The 22799-nt window shown below is 37.0% G+C and overlaps 1 protein-coding gene and 1 long non-coding RNA gene across 5 annotated transcripts in view; one reads left to right on the top strand and one right to left on the bottom strand.

The window, feature by feature from the left end:
* The window catches only part of LOC141777544 (uncharacterized), a 48917-nt gene extending 36646 nt beyond the window's left edge, over positions 1–12271 (top strand). For 2 of the 3 annotated variants that reach the window (XR_012595918.1, XR_012595916.1), the window contains 3 exons: positions 8648–8774; positions 9718–9984; positions 12137–12271. This is a non-coding gene — a long non-coding RNA (uncharacterized LOC141777544). The remainder of the gene's footprint in view (positions 1–8647; positions 8775–9717; positions 9985–12136) is intronic. The other variant, XR_012595917.1, reaches the window with a different exon arrangement.
* The window catches only part of col11a1b (collagen, type XI, alpha 1b), a 104549-nt gene continuing 86869 nt past the window's right edge, over positions 5120–22799 (bottom strand). Inside the window, exons 51-67 of one of the 2 annotated variants that reach the window (XM_074651897.1) lie at positions 21128–21235; positions 20895–20948; positions 20566–20619; positions 19694–19747; positions 16399–16452; positions 14221–14328; positions 13858–13911; positions 13125–13178; positions 12135–12242; positions 11312–11365; positions 11189–11224; positions 11031–11084; positions 9723–9965; positions 8623–8775; positions 8379–8447; positions 7863–8096; positions 5120–6381 (exon numbers count right to left, since the gene is read on the bottom strand). In XM_074651897.1, coding sequence (XP_074507998.1) covers positions 6235–6381; positions 7863–8096; positions 8379–8447; positions 8623–8775; positions 9723–9965; positions 11031–11084; positions 11189–11224; positions 11312–11365; positions 12135–12242; positions 13125–13178; positions 13858–13911; positions 14221–14328; positions 16399–16452; positions 19694–19747; positions 20566–20619; positions 20895–20948; positions 21128–21235 — 1638 coding nt within the window. In that variant the 3' untranslated portion in view covers positions 5120–6234. Of the gene's footprint in view, positions 6382–7862; positions 8097–8378; positions 8448–8622; positions 8776–9706; positions 9966–11030; positions 11085–11188; positions 11225–11311; positions 11366–12134; positions 12243–13124; positions 13179–13857; positions 13912–14220; positions 14329–16398; positions 16453–19693; positions 19748–20565; positions 20620–20894; positions 20949–21127; positions 21236–22799 lie in introns of both variants that reach the window. The other variant, XM_074651896.1, reaches the window with a different exon arrangement.

Raw genomic sequence — 22799 nt, 5'->3', positions numbered from 1 at the left:
AGATATACATTTTGTGAATTGTTATTTATTATTAAGATAATAAATTGTTCACCAACAACTTAGCAAAGAAATCTTCAAAATTAACAATTCGGGTGTAAACCTTTTTAAAACAGCAACAAATTGGTCAAAACTTAATCAGGAATTCAAATTCCAGTATATAATGTATATAGTATATAAACATAGAATTGATTTGAATAGATTGCCACATTGTCACCGATATACGATCCAGCAATTTGAGACTGTATCAGCCCGATATCCGATTCGGTATCAATGAAATAGAGATTTCCCGACCAATATTATGAGCACAATATATCTTTTGTAATGCTGTACTGTGTTTCAGCTACAACCAAGGTTTATTGAATTAAAGATTGATCCAAAAGTGAAAGTCCAACCTGGTGAGTTGAAACCAGCAGACCCATTAAGTAAAACAGAATAGTTTTTTGTTCAGATGTGTGATTCAGGATGGTGTGATACGCATTAAGTTAACACAATTTAAACATTTATGTTTGTGACTGTTATTGTGCCTCTGCTTCCAAATGGCTTTCTTTGAAAATGACAGTCTGTTGTAAGGATCTCTGTTCTGACACCTTGACATTAGCCAAGGGGACATACATATTTCATGGCCGGCAACAGTAGGTTTGACACTGTAATAACACTTTGTTACTGAAGCCTGCCATGACATGTTTATAGAGTTGTTGTGAGTGTAATTGTGAGATATCTAGAGGAGTGTAGGTGACATTGTTAATCGAATAATGGTCATAAACATTTAGAAGTTGTTTGAGCATGAGTACGAGACTTTTTTTTTTTATCATCAGAGGTGTTCTGGTTGCCATAGTTGTGTCATTGTTTATGTCAAAAGTCAGTGTTGAAAGCCAGAATTATTATGCTATTATGCTCCGGCTCAGTTTGAGTATTTTCCTACCAAATGCTAACACTTGTAATGAGTAGATCATTTTTCAGATTTGCCTCTTAATTACACTAAAACCTAACCCTAAAACTTGCACAAGAAGCAAACCAGATATTTTTGTTGTCACTGTTTTCGAAGTGACAGAAAATCATCTATTTTGGAAAATCTATCCAGTATCCTTCATTATCATAAATTAAATTTTACTTCCTACTCACCACTGCTAAATTGGCAAACACCCTGAGAGAGAAAAGATAATTACTGTCATTTTGCATTTGCTGTAGACTTTTCAGCAGCACAGACAAACGCTGCTATTGTTAAATCCACACTATGTATTTATGTCCTTTAAGCAACTCATTTGACTGTAAAGAATATGAATCAAGATATTACACAACCTCTCTACTCTGTCTGTATATGGATAAATGGAACTGAACTCTTTGGAATGGCACAGCATGTTGTGTGATATACATATACTTTTCTGCTGTCTCATAAAAGTGAATGTTTTGGTGGCTGTCACACTTTGGATTGACCTAAATGTTGACAGGGTTGCTCATACTCACCCGTAGCACAGAGTTTTTGTCTGTAGTTACTCAAAACCCAACAATTTATGATAACTGGACTGAAATGGGAGCATTTTTGAGGCAAGGGCGATAAAATCCAATTATTATTTTTTTTCTACACTGTAAAATTCTTTTGTCGGACGTGTGGACTGACTGTATTTTCTACAAAGCCAGTGGTGCAGTTAGGAAGCCTAACCAGCCTGGGGAGTGTTGTTGGCATATAAGATCTCAGCTTGCTACGGACTCAATTTGCTATAAATAAATATAGAGTAAGCTGTAAGTGAATGCAAACGATTGCAGTGTGCATTTGGCAAAGCACCAAATATATATTTAATTTGTATATAGGTTGTAAACAAATCGTAATTACACAGGTTTGAAAGCACCTCTGAAGTAAGATGCTATTATAGCTTTAAGCTAAAGAGGTGGAAATGCAAACAGATCTTGATCAAAGTCAAATCCGAGTCAGAGAAAGAATGTGGAAGAGATCACAGCGCCTGAGCTCAGCAGAATCAATCACATGAACCCAAACACTTGGAGCCGCTAATCCTCCTAATCTTAAATTATCGTGGTGAAAGAAGGTATTATGAATGAGGAAGCGCAGAATCACAAAAAGAGCACTAATTATTTCTGCACCGAAATAGCCAACAATACAGACATTCAACCCAACATCTTTCAGAATCCAGTTTTAATATTTTTAATGAACAATTCAAAATTGTTCATTCACATGAAAACATTTTGCTCATTGTTACAAATAAGAAAATCGACAAGGCGTTTTTGTCTATTTGAAAAACAAACAATTGGACAAAATTTACTCCACAAAGAAAACGTTTTTCTTTGTAAGTTCTAATAATGTTCAAACTTGATTGTGTTATCAAGTTATAAAACCATTTGAAGACGAGCCAAATATGTCCACATTAAAAGAAACTGAGGTACAATGTAATATTTGGGGAATAAAGTTTGGAAGAATAAGCCCTTTCTTACAATATTTATATTACTATCATTTTATTATGGCTTAATATCCTGATGGGCATACCAACTGGTATGTCATAAAAAGACAAAAATGCTTTTAGAGTTAGGTGTTATGTTCCAGTTGTTAGCTCTCATAAAAAATCAAATATTGAAAGTTATATTATTCATAGTTATTATTTTTAACTTACAAATTGTAATGTCTTCAAATGATATCTTTTAGCAAATTTCTTTTTAACACGCATCAAATATACTCATAGGATTTATTTCTATATAGTTTACCAAATACTTTTTTAAACTCTTAATAGCTGGCGCACAAGTTTTTAGAGTGGATTCGGAAAGGAACAATATTGTGCACAATAATATTTACAGTTTTTTATAAAAAAGCACTTTTTGTAGCACCTTGAGTGTTTTGTGATTCTGCACAAAAGCACCTCTGTGGTTCTCGGCAATAAAAGAAAACTGTTTTTTTTGTTTTGTGGGGAGAGAAGGTAAAGGTTGTCGGATCTCAGCATGTGGGTGTTAATATGTACCCTCTGACCCTGTCCTTGAGCGTGTAGGAGCGGTGCGTGTAGCCGAGTAAGCAGACCCCAAAGCCAAACCTCTGGTTGGATTCCCCAAAGTCATTCAGCATGACCTCAATGATGGGCAACTGGTTGATGAGGGGAGTGTTAATCTCCATCTCCGTCTTTGAATAGCCCTGCTTCAGCTGTGAACACAAAGGACAAAAGCATTTATTTATTATACCCCCGCGACAACGTAGTCGGGTATATAGCAATCCGCGTGTCTGTCCTTCCGTCCATCGGTCCGTCCATCGGTCCGTCCATCGGTCCGTCCATCCGTCCGTCCATCCGTCCGTCTGTCACACTTTAGTTTCCGGAGCAGAACTCGGAAACTATTTAACTTAGGAACTTCAAATTTGGTATGATGGTATACAGTGTGGTCTAGTCATGCCTTTAGACATCCTATACTATGACTTTTTTCAACAAGCTATACTATGACTTCCTTTCGACATACTATACAATGACTTTTTTTAGACATCCTATACTATGAATTTTTAAAAAATACTATACTACGACTTTTTCAACATTTTTCAACATACTATACTATGACTTTTTTTCGACATACTATACTCTGACTTTCTGTCGACATACTATACTATATCCTTTTTTCGACACACTGTACTATGACATTGTTTTCAACTTTTTTTGACATACTATACTATGACTTTTTTTCTGAAATACTAAACTATGACTTTTTTTTTTACTCTTTTCAGCATACTATATTATGACTTCTTTTCAACATATTTTACTGTCTTTTTCATGACTATTTTCAACATACTATACTATGACTTTTTAAAAAAAAATTCAACATACTTTAGTATGATTTGCATACTATACTATGATTTTTTTTTACTCTTTCCAACATACTATATTATGACTTTTTTTCAACATACTATACTATAACTTTTTTTGACATAATATACTGTGACTCTTTTTTTCGACATACTATATTATGACTTCATTCTTGACATACTATACTGTGACTTTTTTCCACAAACTATACTATGACTTTGTTTTCAACTTTTTTCGACATTCTATACTCTGACTTTTTCCGAAATACTATACTCTGACTTTTCTTCCACATACTATACTCTGACTTTTCTTCCACATACTATACTATGATTTTTTTCGACATACAATACTATGATTTTTTCCATGACTTTTATAGTATGTCGAAAAAAGTCATGGAATAGTATGGTATGTCGAAAAAGTTATAAAAAGGTCATTGTATGTCAAAAAAAGTTGACATATGTAAAAAAAAAAGTCACGTGTAGTATGTCATATGACATAAACATGCCATAGAAAAAGTCGTAGTCTAACACGTCTGTATATAGGTAAATGGAACTGAACTGAACTCTTTGGAATGACACAGCATGTTGTTTGATTTACATATCAATTGATCAGTGTTGTCTCAGAAAAGTAAATGTTTTGGTGGTTGCTGCACTCGGTATTGACCTAAATGTTGACAGGGTTGCTCACAGGTAGGACTGTCTGTAGTTACTCAAAATCCTGAATAGAACATCAACAATGTATGATAACTTGGCTGAAAAATAAGCATTTTTGAGGCAAGGGTGGTAAAATTCAATTTTCTTTTTACTACACGTGAAGCCTAATCAGCTGTTGTTATCCAGTGTTGGCATATAAGACCTCAGCTTGCTTTGTGTGACTATGCATTTTATCGTGATACACTGCTTCTACGGGCTCAATTTGCTATAAATAAATATAGGATAATCTGTAAGTGAATGCAAACGATTGCAGTGTGCATTTGGCAAAGCACCAAATATTTATTGCATTTGTACATAGGTTGTAAACATATTGTAATTACACAGGTTTGAAAGCGTCTCTGAAGTCCATGCTATTATAGCTTTAAGCTAAAGAGGTGGAAATGCAAACGGATCTTGATCAAAGTCAAATCCGAGTCAGAGAGAGAAAGTGGAAGAGATCACAGCGCCTGAGCTCAGCAGAATCAATCACATGAACCCAAACACTTGGAGCCACTAACCCTCCTAATCTTAAATCGTCAGGGTGAAGGAAGGTATTATGAATAAGGATTGGCAGAATCACAAAAAAGAGCACTAATTATTTCTGCACTCAAATAGCCAACAATACAGACATTCAACCCAACATCTTTCAGAATCCAGTTTTAATATTTTTGAACAATTCAAGGCACATGAAACATTTTGTTCATTGTTACAAATGAGAAAATCGCCAAGGCGAATTTAATTCCACAAAGATATTTTTCTTTGAAGTTAGCACCACAAATAATGTTCAAACTTGATTGTGTTGTCAAGTTATAAACACAGTTGAAGACGAGCCAAATATGTCCATTTAAATTTTTTTTAAGAAACTGAGGTACAATATAACATCTGCATGAATAAAGTTTGGAAGAATAAGCCCTTTCTTACAATATTTATATTACTATCATTTTATTATGGCTTAATATCCTGATGGGCATACCAACTTGTATGTCATAAAAAGGACAAAAATGCTTTTAGAGTTAGGTGTTATGTTCAAGTTGTCTTAGCTCTCATAAAAAAAATCAAATATTGAAAGTTATATTATTTACACAAGGATTATTTGTACTTACAAATTGGAATGTTCTCAAAAGACATTTTTTTTAGCAAATTTTGTTTTTAACACATCAAATATATTCATTGGATTTATCTCTATATAGTTTACCAAATATTTATTTAAACTCTAAGAGCTGGGGCACATGCACTTTTTTAGAGTGGATTCGGAAAGGAACAATATTGTACACAATAATAATAATAATTACAGTTTTATCAAAAAGCACTTTTTGTAGCACCTTGAGTGTTTTGTGATTCTGCACAAAAGCACCACTGTGGTTGTATTCAGAGCAGCACCTGGAGCATCCAGAGAGGGAGGCGTGGTGGGAGGGGAAGGACAAGGGAGGATGGGGCTTGGGGTGAGTGAATCCTCTCTCTGTTGCTGAAAGTGCGCCACTGTCCGCCACGGCATCAAATGTCCTTTTCCTGATGTCACTCCCATTACGACAAGTTAAAGTCATGTGATTCTGGCCCTACAAGGGCGAGGAGTAGTTTCCCCTGGTCAGCGCTTTCATGACAGGGCCTAGGGGCAGAGTGGATCTTCTCGGCAACAAAAGTAAACACAGGTTTTTTTTTGCTTCGCGGGGAGAGACGGTAAAGGTTGTCGGATCTCAGCTTGTGGGTGTTAATATGTACCCTCTGACCCTGTCCTTCAGCGGGGAGTAGTGTTGTGTCTAGCCGAGGAAACAGACGGGGCCGACCTCAAAGCCAAACCTCTGGTTGGATTCCCCAAAGTCATTCAGCATGACGTCAATGATGGGCAACTGGTCGATGCGGGGAGTGTTGATCTCCATCACCGTCTTTGAATAGCCCTGCTTCAGCTGTGAACACAAAGGACAGACAGTTATTTAGTAAGGTGGTGCAGTAAGGTTCACAAAATCCTTTACGAAACTTTTATAATAATAATTAAAGAAAAGTTTTTTTTATGGAGAGATAATATAGAATATCTTGCTCTATGCACACCTTGAAAGAGCAGAAGCTGATTGTATTGTTGGTACAAATTAGTGCTGAACCATTATAGTTGTCATTTGACAGACAATTAACAGTTTTGATAACAAGCTACTGAAATGCAAAGATTTGCTACTTGTCTCTTTTTTTTTTTTTTACATTGTTTGTAAATTAAATATGTTGGGGTTTTGGAGAGTTGATCGAACAAAATAAAACATGACGATGTCACCTTTGGGTGTGGAAAAATGTAATGGGCATTTTTCACTATTTTCTAACATTTTACTGACCAAACAATTTAAATAATTTAAAGAAAGAATCTCTACATCTGTTGTTTAAGTGTAAGAAAAAGTCCTCTAGGGCCTGCAACTAATGACTATTTTCATTTGTGATTAATTTGACCTTTATTTTCTTGATTAATAATATCCCCATAAAATGTTAAAATAAACAAGATTGTAAAATCCGCCCATCACAGTTTCCCAAAGCCATAAGTAAAGGCACTTTGCTTGTTTAGTCCAATCAAGGTAAATATATTCCATTCAAGATAATAAACAAGTCATAAAAACTCATAATATAGTATGCTATGAGAAATATCGTAACCAGTGTCTTAAGAAGTAAAAAAAAAAATCATAGGATAGTATACCCATAAAAGGTAATACAATAGTCTTACTATAATGTTAGAAAAAAAAGTAATAAAACAAGTCACAGTATAGCATGCTATAAAATATGTCATAAAAAGGAATGGAATAGTATGTAATTAAAAGTCATTGGACAGTAATTTGAAGAAATTAAGTCATAGTATAGTATGTTGAAAAAATAAAAAAAAAGTGATAGTAAAGTATGTAAAAAACAAAATCATAGTATAGTGTCGATAAAAATGTCATAGTATGTCAAAAAAGTTATATTATAATATGTTGAGAAAAGGTCTTAGTATGTTGAAAAAATTAAAAAAGTCATAGTAAAGTACATCATAGTGTACTATGCTGAAAAAAGTGATAGTATAGTATCTCCAAAAAAAGTAATTCCTTAGTATAGTATGCAATAAAAAAGTCATAGTATGTCAGATAATTTGCCCTAAAAGTCACAGTATAGTATGCCATAAAAATGTTATAAAACATTTATAATTACAAACTGTTTAAAACTGTAAATCTTGTGCATAAAAAAAGGGACTATGCTATAAGCATATAATATCAGATTCTACACTTGATCCCTCGATTATTCTGGTTTGTACCTGTATAAACATTGTTGTACGACATTCTTCTACAACAGTCTACATATTTGTGAGGATTAGTTGGATTTCATGGGATTAAGAAAAAAACTTTAATTGCAAAGTGAAAGTTAGAAAATGAGTGTTTACCGAGCAGCCGTCCATCAGTGGCTTGATGAAAGGATTATTGTCGTAAGACATCTCCTCGTCGTTGGAGCCCAGGAAGCGCAGCGCCTTGTCATAGTTGTCAGCCTTGGCGTCGTACCAGGCCACGGACTGATGGCAAACATAGGTGAAGTTCTGATGTGCTGAGGAGCTCAGCAGCTTCAGGAAAGTCATCTGCACTGTGCTGATGGTGTTTTCTGCCATGTCAACGTAGTTCAACTGGGGACAGAGAGATGGAGAGAAAAACAATTAGAATGGAAAGAAGGAACAGGAAAGGTAAATAAAGGGAGGGATGGTTTGAAAGAAAGATAAGGAGGTAAATAGGAAAAGGAAGGTAAGGGAAGGAGATGTATGACAGGATAGAATAGAGAGATTGGTGGTGAAGAGTTACCGTAAATGAGACAAAGTGATAAAGCAGCAAAATTGAAAAACCTATTTGAAAAGGATGTGAATGTCTACTGGGAGGTAATAGAAAAGAAAAAATCATGTTGGTTGACTCACAATTTTGCCACGTTTAAATTCACTGAACCATGAACCTGGAAACTCCTTGGGCCAGTTGGATATTCTAACCTGTAATTAAAAAAAAATAGTTATTGACAACTTGAAAGTGTCACGATGGCAGTAGCTCTACACAGATCTTAATTAAATAGCTGCAAATAGCTCCTACATGTTTTTTATGTTAAACAGCATTTCATTCAGGTCTCATACTGTCTTTAACAGATGTTAACATCTGCCTGTAACTTACTCCTGCGGATTTCTTATCTGGGTAGATGCACGTTTCTCCGCCTGCTGTGAAGTTACAGACCACTTTGATGGCGTCTCCTATGCAGCCCTGGTTTGGATCAATCCAGTATTCACCTGAGAGATAAACAGCCATGAGATGGAGCCAAGGCAAGGGTAAGAAGCACAGATTTTGGCCTCCTACAGAGTGAATACTACTGCTGTTATTTAATGTTCACATCATCACAGATCAAAATACACTGACTGATGTGTTATGGTGTAGCTTTGGTCTAAAGCTGCAATTAATCCTTTAGATGATTGAAATAAATCAATCAGAAAATATTTTAAAAATGTATTAAGTACATTTTCTTTCAAAAATACCAAACATTTGATTGTTTATATTTTTTAAATGTGAGGATTTGCTTCTTTTCTTGGTTTAAAATTATAATAAATTGAATATTTTGGGGTTTTCCACTGTTGGTTGAATAAAAACACGACGTTTCTAGGATAGAAATCTCTAGGATATTTTGAAGGGAATGTTTTATAGATCAAACCATTAATTGAGAAAATAATCAGCAGATTAATCGAAAATTAATAATTATAATTAATTGAGTTGTTAGTTGCAGCACTACTTTGGTTTCAAAAGACACAGTGTTGTTTTTGGTTAGCCAAAATAATTTGAAACGCTATGTTAAAAACCTGTATTATTAAAGCATTATTACTTGAGTTACAATTCCGTTTAGTTTCCCTGATAGCGACCTGACACTTTATAATGAATTTTCATATTTACAACCTTATCTTTGATTGATGCTGGTGTGTTTTAAGAGAATGTTAAATGTAAGTATGTAAATTAAAAAAAAGGGCACAAAGTACTTCAAGTGTGAAAATGAGTGTCAACATGTTTATCCAGGCCACTGGACAGTAAGAGGATGTTTAAAGATATTTTAGTGACTAAATAGAACTGAAACTGTAAAAGTAGAGCGTAGAATAAATGTTGCGACACTTGACCTACTGTATGTTTACTGTTTGTTACATCTGTAGACCAGATTCTACTATTGATGGATTCTGTCTCATGGTTAATACTAATATGAACCCCGTCTCTGTCCTACCATCTGGGAAGTCGGGCTGGCTGAGGTGCAGGTCGTTGCAGGTCCTGGCAGGATTGTCTTGGGTACCCATGGGGAACTTCATGCGCTCAATGTCTTGTTTGAGGTTGTTGAGGGATCCAAAGACATCCTCCATTCCCTCCATACCGACGCCGTCTACGCCGTAGTCTGGCAATGCCTCGTCTCCCTGCATCTCAGCATGACGCCTGGTCTTTCTGGACATCTGGATGGGCAGCGGCTGGATGAAGTCACCGGGTGGACCCTGCAACACGGAGGTTAAGGTCAAGCACATTATTGCTGTTGATACATATTTATCAAGGGATGTTTTCCAAAGCGCCTTTATCAATTTAGACAACTTATGTTTAATCTGGCAAACTGTATTCATGATTAATTGTTTGATCAAAAATTCCCCCAGCCCGAGGCCATTTATCAACTAATCGTTTTAACTCTAGCGAGTACAGTATTTAATCATAATGCTGTAGTAAATGCACCTTTAGAGCATTATGTGTATATATTAAATGGTGACTTCAGTATTTTTCAACCTGGACCCTATTTTCCCATGTTTTTGTTTCTAAGTGACTAATGGGGACAATAATCCAGTATTAACGCTGTAACCAGCAGCTGTGAGGGCAAGTGAGCAGCGTCAATGTAACATTACGTTCACTAAAATTGCTTGTTTTTGCCACTGACAGGCTCAGATTGTTATTAAAAGTGTCTGACAACATTATGGAAAGGACCCTACGGAGAAATAAAACATTTTTCTTACCTTTCTTTTTCTTACAAATCTGAATAGCCGTATAAATACGAATGGCCTTTGAATTCAGAGACCTCATCCACATTGTGGAAATCATCTAAATATTCAGCCATGACATTGAGAATCTTTTAGATAACACTAAGCTACGCTTTCTGTACTCCAACATAACAAAATCACGTTTCCACCATGGATGTATTCCACTATTCCACCGTTATCTTCCAGCAACACGTCACCTCGCCAGATTTCAGAACGAGACTTCTCCTTGAGCGACACTCTTTCCATGATGTCAGACACTTATAATAATAATCAGAGCCTCTCATGGCAAAAACAAGCACTTTTAGTGGACATAAATGACGATGCCAGCTTGCCCCAATAGCACCATGTTTCAGCCTGTGAGCAGCTGCCGTCTACACAGCTCTCCCTCAACACTGGACCAGTTTCAGAAATGATTGTCCCTATTAGTCAGTTAGACATAAAAACATGTGAAAATGGGGTTGAAAAATACCAAAGTTACCCTTTAATAATGCTTGGGTAGAACTATGTAAATTGATTGATAATAAACAGGTCACTTACAGGTGCTCCAGGTGGTCCAATCAATCCAGTGTCTCCCTTCTGTCCTGCTGTACCCTGACAGAAAACAAAGTGTAATGGACATAATTAATATGCAAGCCACTGTGATAAAACACTCAACGAGCAATGAAAGGCATCAAAAGACTGAAAACACAACTTACAAGTGATCCCTTGGAACCCTTCTGTCCTTGAGCGCCCTGTTGAAAAGGAAATATTAAAGAGATGAAATACGGTCATGATGTAATGAAGTAGAAATATTTAAATCAATAAGAAATGGAACTTACAGAAATACCAGGAGGACCAGGAGGGCCGAGAGGACCATGAGAACCACCAGCACCCTTAAATAACAGACAATAGATCACATCAGTCACAATGCAATTAATAGATCATTTAAGATATGATATTTGATGCATTTGGCTGGGAAATATGGTTTGATATATATATGAAAATATGGCAAATGGATGCAAAATTACATATACAATAAGCAAGCTGACATTCAATGCAATGAACTGGGTTCAATTGTTATGTATTACATCAGACAAAACGTTTCACATATGTAATGTATGACTAATGTGATTTCACTGAATGTCGATAAACAATAACACCCAGCCCTACTTGCAGTAATAAGTCTTTATATCTAAGGCTGCACCTAACGTTGAATCGATTAGTTGTTTGGTCTATAAAATGTCAGAAAATGGTGAAAGATGTTTCCCAAAGCCCAAGATGACGTCCTCAAATGTCTTGTTTTGTCCACAACTCAAAGATATTCAATTATATTCTATGATATTCTGTAATAGAGTAAAGAAACCAGAACATTTTCAAATTTAAGAAGCTGAAAATCAGTAAATTTTGACCTTTTTTTTCTTTAAAAAAATCACTCAAACATCGATTATCAAAATAAACTAATAAACTAATCGACTTATCGTTGCAACTTCACTTCCTCCCCTATGACTATATAGTGGTCTTGTGGGAATAAAACCTAAGTCGAAGAAAGTCACACTTACAAAAAAAATACATTTATGCAGCGCTATGACTTTATGAGATTCACATTCCTGTGGAGACAATGGAGGGTATATTTTAATAAAGCATACTCTGCCTGACACTTACAGCGTCACCCTTGCCTCCTCCAGTACCCTGAGGTCCAGGCAATCCTCGGTCTCCCTTCTCTCCGGGCTCACCGGGAGGTCCAATCAGACCGATAAGACCCGGATGACCCTGGAGAAGGCAGAGAAGAAAATAAAGAACAAAAAGTGAGACAAAAGCATCGGAATAACCCGTTACATTACTCATTCAATATTTATTCCAGCATAGTTGCACTCTGCACCGTTGCACTGTTGTATTATTGTTTACAATTTACAGAAACAGTCTGACTCATACATTGTATGTTGTTCCCTGGTGTATTGCATTTTTTTTATATTTATTTATCTTCTTTCACCTACGTGTATGTTCACTCTTGTTCAGCTTTGTTTGCATCCGTGTTTCTATTTCTGTGTATGTACAATGAAAGCAACAGAAACCTGGAGTCAAATTCCTGGTATGTGTACTCATACCTGACCAATAAACGGATTCTGATTTATCCATTTGACATAAAGTCATTATTATATCTACTAAAGTTTAATTTCCTTTCATTCATCATCTGCAGAAAATTAAAGCAGTTTTTCAAAGTGAAACCAAAATGCAAATTCACCTGCAAGTTCATGCACAGTTTCTGGCCGGACGACCGCAGTATTACTCTTATTTCTGCCAATAAATAATTACTGTGTTTATAGTAGTCGTCATATTTAACAATGGTGGTCTGTCTCAGCACCTGCTGCTGGTCGTCTGCGTTTGTCTACTGCATGCTGGCATTTAACCAATGACCATTACAGCCATGATATTATTGGACTTATACATATTCATTCGCTGCATTAAATCACTGTGTGAAAGCACAGAGCAGAAGCTTTCTTCATCCATACCGGCTGGGAGAGACCGAACAAAGAGATAGAGCCAATAGGCCCAGATGTTTACTTACTATGGAAGCTGCAGATAAAGCGCATACGCAGATATGAGGAATACACAATAAAGCAATTTTAGATTAGCATCATAATAATGTCTTACCTTCTCTCCCTTCCATCCAGAGTCACCTTTCATACCAAGAAGTCCAGGAGGTCCCTGTGGAGGGAAAGAATCGGTTTGTGAAGCATGACTGACAGTGAAATGAATACACATTATTTTACAGTGACAGCCATCGCAGATCTCTGGATTGATGGTGACTGTTTTCCATTTATCCTGCAGCGGTACTGCAACAACTGCTGTGAGCAATACTTAAGGGGTGCAATTCAATTATTTTCACGATTAATCAATTTCGTTTTGTCCATAAAATGTCAGAAAATAGGGAAAAATCTACTGTTTTGTATAACCAACAATCAAAAACATCCAAAGTCATTCAGCTTACTTCCATATATGACAAAAAAAACAAAACATCAGATTCTCACGTTCAAGAAGCTGGAACCAGCAAATGTTTTGCATTTTTGCTTATATAATGACAATTCAATTATAAGATTAATAATAATAAATAATAAACGGATTAATTTTCTGTGGATCGACTAATCAATTAATAGTTGCAGCTCTACAATACTGTAATGTTATCACATCAAAACCTGGTATATTGTACCATAAAACCCCAGATAACCAATGTCATTTAATGGATAAAATGCATGCATATTAAGACCTTTTTAACAAGGAGTAATCAGGCAGTGCTGCAGTATCAGCAGTCGGCACATTTGTTTTACTTTTTTACACAATAACTACATCTATATTTTTACTGAGCAGGTAGGAGAAGATGTCTTACTAAAGGTCCAGGAGGGCCGTCTTGACCAGAAGCACCAGGCAGTCCTTGCTCACCCTGAAAATACAGACAAAAATAATACAGTATTTACAGTATTTGGATATAACATGAGAATAATCTAAATACTAGATTAAATTAAATTTATTAAAGATACTAAACTGTATTTTAAGAAACAATACATGTTCAAAAGGTATCCATGATATTAACAATTCTGAAAACTTGAAGCTTATGTACATAGAAATATAATTTTTCTATTCTATTTCCTAAGGGTTGCCACTTTAACTAACATTAATTTTCAATGTAATCTGCTCCATAAACATGAATGTGAAACCTGTGGCATGAAAAAAAAATGTAAAATGTACTCACAACAGGGCCAGGGATTCCACGCAGTCCCTCAGGACCAGACTTTCCAGCAGGCCCCTGAGGTCCCACAGGTCCAGTTTTCCCAACAGGCCCCTCGGCTCCAGCTTCTCCCTGTAAAACATCAGCACAAAATAACAATTAATAATCATCTAGGGCTCATACATGTCTGGGCACTTGAAAGTATTCTTTGCCATTTTTTTTTTTGTGTATCCTTCAGTCCTACAAACATGTTGAATGCATTTTATTCCTCAAAAAAAAAACACTTTAAAAGCTTATTTGGACATTGTGCACATATAAGTACGTCCTTGTGCAGCCTATACAAAAAAAAAAGCAGCACTCGCTCTTAAAAACAATTCTCCACAATGACACTAGTACTCGAAAACTCCACACGACATCTTAAATGCTGTTACTTTGCAATGCGTATAGTCAAATACGTCTCTTCACAACAACATCTTTATCCAACTTGATAATTTAAGCAATCTTGCATCACATCGTTTGATATGTTGCAATGTTTTCCTTCCACAAAAAAAACACGTCAGATTGGAAATATTTCGAGGATTTCACAACATCCCAACAGATCAAATGTTACCAGATCTCGTCTGTTGTCTCTGAGCAGGAACGGTGAGATTTTATGTATTGAAGTTCCAGAGATGTCATATCAACTAGGGTGATAGGAGGAGGGGATTAAATTGCTCTGACAGCCAATTAGGCCTGGATTTGACACCCTAACATCAACACGCAGGCTTTGTCTTGTCTCCATCAAATCAACTCTAATCCTTTACCTCAATGTAGACAGAATGTGCACTTTGTATATGTGTGCGTGTCTCTGTGATGGATGGAGGACGACAACGTACAAAAGAAAGAGGGAGGCTACGTCTGAGATTTTCAGGTTTTCTGTCTGTGCTTTTCTTTGAACCGACTGATTTGGAGACAAACAATTTCTTTAAGGCGTACAAAGATGTTTTCTATTTGATGCTCTTCAACTGTGCAAACACTAGCATGTTATGGATTTTAACAAAGCAATCAAATCCGCTGATTGCCTCGAGAAACCCCGCTGCTTCTTCGCTGAGACGAATTCACCGATTTTTACAACTTAACCTGATCTGAGGTGAACACAAATGTACACCTGAGCAGGATATTACCAGGAAAGGGTTTAAATCTGTGTTACTTTGGCCTTTATATCATCTGCTGGGCATCTATCATTACAGACATTTCAATCAATGTTGTTTGACTGCCTTCTAGGCAGCAAAGTCTGGCAGCCATTTATGGCAATTTCAAGGTTCCCTGAGGAGTTTTAGACCTTTAGTGGCACTATGGAGCTGTTTTTCTATGGATGAGTCCCCGTTGTGTTTATCTCATGCACGAGGACGCACATGCACGCGATACACAGTCCTACTAATGGTGTCACGCTATTACACTCATCTACAAGTGGTGGTAACACGCCAAGATATGCAGCAATGCACCAGCAAAGCTCGAGAAGAAGAAGACTGCAAGCTGGTGAACATGGTTGTAAACAATGCTGGATTTAAAATACTTAATTTGCAAAGGTTTTATGAGGAAAGAAATGCGCTCGACACGCTTGTTTAACCTCAAGGATTTTTATTTATTTGGTGAGTAACACTGAATGTAATCATGTAGAATCTCTAGGCAACGGCAAAAGATTTTGGCATCAGAAGCGTGTCCGAGTATTATTGACCAATCACGTTTGAGCAGGCTCTGGTTGAATGCAGGTAAACAGTCCGTTTGGAGAGCAAAAGAGGCAGAACGCTTTGCTTTGCTTAGAAGGCTTGGCTTTTTATTTGTTTAAAATTAGTTTGTAAACTGTGAAACAATACGGTCGTACACACCTAATTATGAATTTGCACCACTACCGAATACTTAATGTTGAAATGTAAATAAAATGAATTTATAGCATCAAAATATTTTACTTGATTTTATTCTACCGGTCTGTAATTTCCTAGGAAGTTACATATAAACATGAATTGAGATAGATGGTTTTCTAAATAAATTCAGTGGAGTTTATATTTCAAAATTAAATATTCAGTAGCGATAACATTTCACTTTATTAAAGATTACAATTTAGGCCTTTCTTTGCTTCCATATAATTATCCAACCCTGTTCCCAGCAAGAATAAAACTACAATAGCTGATTATAATTTGTACAAGACAGTTGGCGACTTACCTTGGATCCCTTCTCTCCTTGTCTGCCCTCCTGACCTGCTGCTCCAACAGGTCCCTGGGGAGAAAGACAATGAAATGCAATTTGTACATGAATACTTCAAATATGTCATTGTTATGAAATACCTAACTTAATAACTATATACTCCATTGTGTGAAAACCTTTTATATAAACCTATTCAAAAGACCACAAAATAGATAATTATTCTCTACAAGAGAGATTCTCCAACATTTGCTGACAAGCAGTAGTTCCATGTACATACTAATTGTTCGGCTGATGCACGCTCTGACCTTGAATCTTTTAAAAGAGAGAGGGTTATGCAGGGCCAGGCAACAAAAGTGCGAGCAAATTGCCCTACATTCCAAACATACTGAGCTAAAAGCACAACAGCGTTTTCACCAAACAGCCTCTGGTCAAAACCTTGTGAGTGGGCTGTCGTTTGCCATTAGAAACCATAATCAAATAGAGCAAACAAAAGCCACCAGTCTTCAATGTAGGTTACGAGCCCTGGCAACTGTGTATGTGCATTCGTGAAAGTGCGTATGTGCGCGTCTGTGTGTGCACCCGTGCTTGCGTGTGTGCTAATGTAGTCAAGCAGCCACATGCATCAATGAGCACCAAACCTGAGTCAATTTCAAAGAGATATTGGGAAAGAGACTAACCCCGAATTACCTCGGTGAAGGATGAAAAATCATATCGCAAAGTCCATTAATATGTTCTGTAGCCTCTGTCACCTGGATAGTATCCCTTGGAATACAAATTGGGGGTCTAAATAAGGCTCACCATACCAACGTTTTTAAAATTTATGATCAATCGTCCGAGGCTGCATTTTAATTCAAGCCACAGAATTGCAGGAAAAACAAGCAAGCTAGAGCGTCTGATGCTTAACAAAAGAACATTTTTGTGATGCACCACCATCGCAATGACGCACCAGTAGATACTATTTGGACATTTTATCACAGATAATGCTACTGCATCTACCCGATGATCATCTTCTGTGCAGGAATGTACAGCGTCTTACCACGAGCTTGAGAAATCAATGTGTTTCAGCCACAACAGGCAGTATTTTAATCATATTTTAGTGATAGTGTACATGAGCCGACCATGCATGCAGCCTGTTGCAGTTGTTCCTGCTTGTCTTCTTCCCTAATGTCCCCCCGGGATCAATAAAGTATTTCTGATTCTGTTTCTGTTTATTTTGAATTCTCCAAGGTCAAGAAAATGTCAATGTCGATCAATTCAACACATGGCTTTATGTCTTATTAACAGTGGTGGAGGAAAAGCATCAGTACAGCAATGTAAAAAATGCACCGTTACAAGTAAAATCGTACTTAGGCAAAAGTACACAAGTATTATCAGCAAAATGTACTTAAAACATTTAAATTAAAAGTACTTGTTCTCCTGCAAAATGACCCCTGTGACTGATGTATTGTAATATTATATAATTAGATGGTTAATACTGATGCATCATTGCATAAGTAGCATTTTACTGTATGAGTTGGTTAACGCGGAGCTAGTGTTATCCATCCAATGCACAGTAGGTAGTTTGGTCCATTGGATAATTTTACCACTTTGGACCTTAAACAGTTATTTCAGTGAAACCATCTGAACCGGGGATGTGGGCGATTAGTCGACCAGTCCTTGAAACCCTCGCTAGTCGGCGCCAGAAATAGAAATACTAGTCGGTTAAACTTATTATTAAAATTATTATTTTAGGTGGAAAGTGGGAGGAAGATGACATCTTGTAAAGCCAGCGTGGTTTGGCAGAATTTTCATTTGCTAGAAAATGAAAATAAGGTTGTATCTCGGCTGTGTCAGAATAAATTGGCACATAACAACTCAACTGGAAAAATGCTTATTAACATTCAGCACAGATATGTGGCTGTTAACCTGCAAGGAGAGCAGGCTGCTGGTGCTAGCCAAACTTTTCCTTCCACTCAACTTTGTTGAAGGCAAATGCTTCTGAAAGTTAATCGAATATATTGAGCCGGAATACTCGATGTCGGGGCGCAAAATGATCACATCTAGATTGGTGCACAGTGCAAAGTGCAAAGTGCTACACATTTCAGCTGCATTTGAAATACAATTTGGTTATTGAAACGTGATTATTAATGATTTCAAATGGCTCTCATAATATATGCAATATTTCTATACTTAGAAATTAAATTGTGCTCAATTTTGACTGTTTTCTCACTTTTCAACTAGTCAACTAGTCTAAGTTTAAACTTCCGTTTAAACGTTAGGGAAATTTGTCGTTAGGAACATCCCTAATCCGAACGGTTTAGGATGGAAATCGTTCTTTGGTTGAACTGCTGACAATTGTTGACATTGTTTTTTTTGTAAGCGGTCACAAACTACTGCACGTTGGGAACCACTGGTTTAATCTATAGCAATCAATGTAGTGTGTTATATAAGCTTATACTGCTTCTGTAAATGTAAAATCTTACAAGTAACAAGTACTTATAGCTGTCAAATAAAGGTATGGGGTAAAAAGTACAATATTTCCTTCTGAAATGTAGTGGAGTATAAGTAGAAAGTAGCATAAAATGGAAATAGTCAAGTAAAGCACAATTACCTCAAATATGCACAGTGCTGCACAAAAAAAATCAGTTTATCATACCTATATTTTTATGACTTGCAAGCGCTGTACTGTATTTGTACTGTATACTGTACGATGTACAGAGATGGCAGCAGGGCTGGTTGATACGGATTACTCTCTGGAGGATAAATTAGACTTCCCTAAGGATCATCTCTGCTAATTATCAAGTTCCTATTGTCTCTTACCGTATTGTGCCAGCCTGTCATACAGTACATTAATGCAGTGCTTTATTGCTAACTGTAAAACATTATTACAGTAAATGGAAAGGCATCGTAAAAAACGCCACGCTAGTGAAATTAAATAATGTCAGCTGGAGTCTGATGTGACAGAAAGGGCACCGAGTGCCAGAAATTAAAGTGGCAAGTTAATTTCCTGACATTAGAAGCAGCAGCAGCAGCCATCCTACTGCTTTCACATTACTGCACAGTCGAACTCGCAATATGTCAATATTCTCTTACAGGATGATCTCTGTCTGCAATTACTGGCTAGTCCAGGCACTCTGTTTAACTAATGGGCATCATTTCCTGTCAAACTAATTTAAAAATCCAAACATACAGTGTAACGCGATCATAAATGTGTATCACCCTACAGCGAGTGATAATATCTTGCATGTAAGAGCGTTGTAAATCTAAAAATAGAGAACCTCTCCAGAGCCTAGCAGAAGTATCGTCTCATGCATCATTTTGGAAATGTACTCACCCTTTTGCCCGGAGGTCCGGGTACTCCAGCCTCACCAGATGGACCTGGAGGGCCCTAAAATAGAGCAGATAGAACCCTTAACTCCACTTCACATAAACTGAAGAGTTTTGTTACATAATGAGATATCTCAGATTTTCACAGAATAGCGAGTAGGGCCTGGTGATATGCTCAGAATCTTCTATCAGGATATACGTAGGTCATTTCATATCTTGATAACGATATATATATCAGAATATAGCATGTTTTCTGGTAATTCAATAACAGTTTATATGAAATAATCACATGGTAATGCCTATTTTTTATACTCCTATGTGATTTAAATTCTTGACAAATGAGTAGGTGGAGTATTTTCTCATTTTAAGAACTTGTTCAAATAGAACAGTTTTAAGTGAAATTATAGAGAAAAATACGAATATCACGATAAAAAAAGATATACAATAGACATGTTTATATCGTTTTGACAATATATAACGTCATATTTCCTAGCCCTAATAGAGATGTAATATTAATATATATTTCACCTTATTGGTGCTCTATTTGCTTCTGCTATAAGCGTGATACAGTGCATTTCAACAGAATTGAATATAAAATGTACAATAATAAACTGCAACATGATTTCATATGGCACTGCTAGAAGTTTCATTTCCATCATTTCCCTTATTGTACAAATCTTCCAGATTTTGAATGTTGAAGACAACCCATAATTTAGTCACTAGATACTAAAAATGCTTGTAATTCAAACTGCATTCTTCATCATCTTGTTGTATTCTTGCACGTGATTGTTTACATGGGAAATTAACTTTAGTGGCTGACTGGCTTGATATTTTTTTTATTTATTTACTTGGCAAATTTTTACAATTTCAGACACTTACAGCTAGTCCAGCCTCTCCATCGTCTCCTTTGTCGCCCGATAAACCGTCAAGACCCTAAAACCAAACACACAAATGACAACATTAGTCAGCTCTTATTCTGTACTGCAATATTATTTCACATCACAGTTGGGACTATATTAAAAGGCACATTTAAGAAATGTACGTATAAACAATAACAAAATCCTCCTACACAAAATGGGAAAATCGAGAATGACACATTAAAAAGAGAAAAACAAGGACGTCTGGCTGAGAAAGGTATTTATTGTTACTCACTGAATGGAACAACATCCTAAACATAAGATTGATTGTGGGATAAATGTAGCACTTACGGCAGCACCAGGCTCTCCGGGGGGACCGGGGTCTCCTGGGAAGCCGACAGGACCCTGCAGACAGATCGAGACACTGAGGAGACTGAGCTTGACTCAGGTATTTGACATCGCGTCAACAACATGTCTGACAGCAGACAGCTCGACTGAGAAATATGACACAGTGATTCTGCAGCTGACAGCTCTAATAATGCATCAGTCATGGCTGTGTGTGTGTGACAGTGGAGGTGACATACAGGGTTGCCCTTGGGGCCGTCATCTCCAGAGGGTCCACGGGCACCGGCGGGTCCAGCAGCTCCAGGTGGGCCGGTTTCTCCCTTCTCACCAGTCTCTCCTCTGGGGCCCTGTGCAAAAACATCACAGGCTTGTCACCATGAAGAGCGAATAAGGGCCCATTCACACTTCTTTGATAATAGTGTGCTAAATAAGGCGCGGGACATGTGTTATTTAATCTGTCACTCCAACTGGCATCAAAACAAGCACCAAACTGGCTCTAAGAACTCAAAATATGTCTTGGAGATGGAAAAAAGAAACCAAAATGAAGCTTTTCAAGTGTATTTTTCACATCATCTGCTCTAGAGTTTCATTAGAAACTCATATTTTGATCCACTGAATGATAACACTAAATGGTCTTATCATTACAGTATCTTTTTTTTTTCTCTAGCAACAGCGTCTTGAAGTGTTGGCTCTGACTAAGAGCAGCAGTTGGAGCCTGATTACAACAAGCCCAGAATCGTTAGTTGGCCCACTAGTTTCTCTAGTCGATGCCAGCATGGCACCTTTGAAATTGACCTCGATGTGACGTGCAACACTGGCTCTATCTGTCACCGTAAACAGATACGCAGCAGCAGGCGGATACGTCAATACAGCCTGATGGACTCAGTCTCGGGGAGAGCGACTGGTCTATACCTATAACTAAGGTGAGGCCACAACCAATGCTTTTCCTGGCTCAATGGCACTGCTCTGATGTGTGAATACTTTATAATGATTTATACTTCTGGAAAGTAGAACGCAGAGGCAACTTCTGCAGGCAACCACAGTATGCTGCATTACGAAACTGATGTTGCTGATGCATATCATGTGGCTTGATGTAAATTGTCCTGTAAATTAATGTAATGATAAAGCAAATTTTTTGACACTACGCAATAAAATGTTATTGTGGAAAAACTCCAAGCAATAGAGTGCTACAGGAATGAGTCCTAGTTAGCATTTTAGCACTTCCGGTTCCCTCGTCTGGAAGTCAATGGGTTCTTTGAATGGGTTTTTTAGTTAGATGCCTTAAATAAGGTCTGTGGTTAACACACGCTTAAGAGAATTTAACGTTTTGTTTTGCGACATAAAATGCATCAATAAATATCACACATGAATTTTGAGGCCTTAATGTGACTTAAAAAAGGCGGTTGCTAATAAGTGGCTAAATGAGACTACTAAACGTCATCACGCGACTCGTCCGCCTTTACAGCCTCGTTGTGTATACTCACGTTCATGCGACCGTGGTGTAGTTCGTTTATAGCTTAACGTTAACTTTTACTTCTGACGATTGCATTCACACTTCAAAAATCATAAAAGTGGTGTTCATTTGCGAAGATTATCTTGTTGAACAAGACGTGCAAGTATCATAAACGTGTGTTCGCACACAGAGCTTATTTTATGCTATAATCCAAAACCCAATGGAAAAATCACATTGACTTTTTGTTGAGGGAACCCAGGGGTGATGCTAACTTCCTGGTTGGCCTACAAAAATGCGTAATAAGCCACAGCTTTTGTCACACAAAATAACTCCCCTGCATATTCTGACTCTTGCCTCTAATAACAGCCTCGTACAGGAGGTTAGATTAATGACACCTCCAACAGTGGAGGTGTCCAAATCTGGCTGAGCTAATTATCTGCTGTAAAAGCCCTCAGGTT

Source organism: Sebastes fasciatus, chromosome 11 (assembly GCF_043250625.1).
Source record: "Sebastes fasciatus isolate fSebFas1 chromosome 11, fSebFas1.pri, whole genome shotgun sequence".
In the NCBI taxonomy this organism is placed as follows: domain Eukaryota; kingdom Metazoa; phylum Chordata; class Actinopteri; order Perciformes; family Sebastidae; genus Sebastes; species Sebastes fasciatus.
This window is presented reverse-complemented; position numbering and strand designations above follow the sequence as displayed.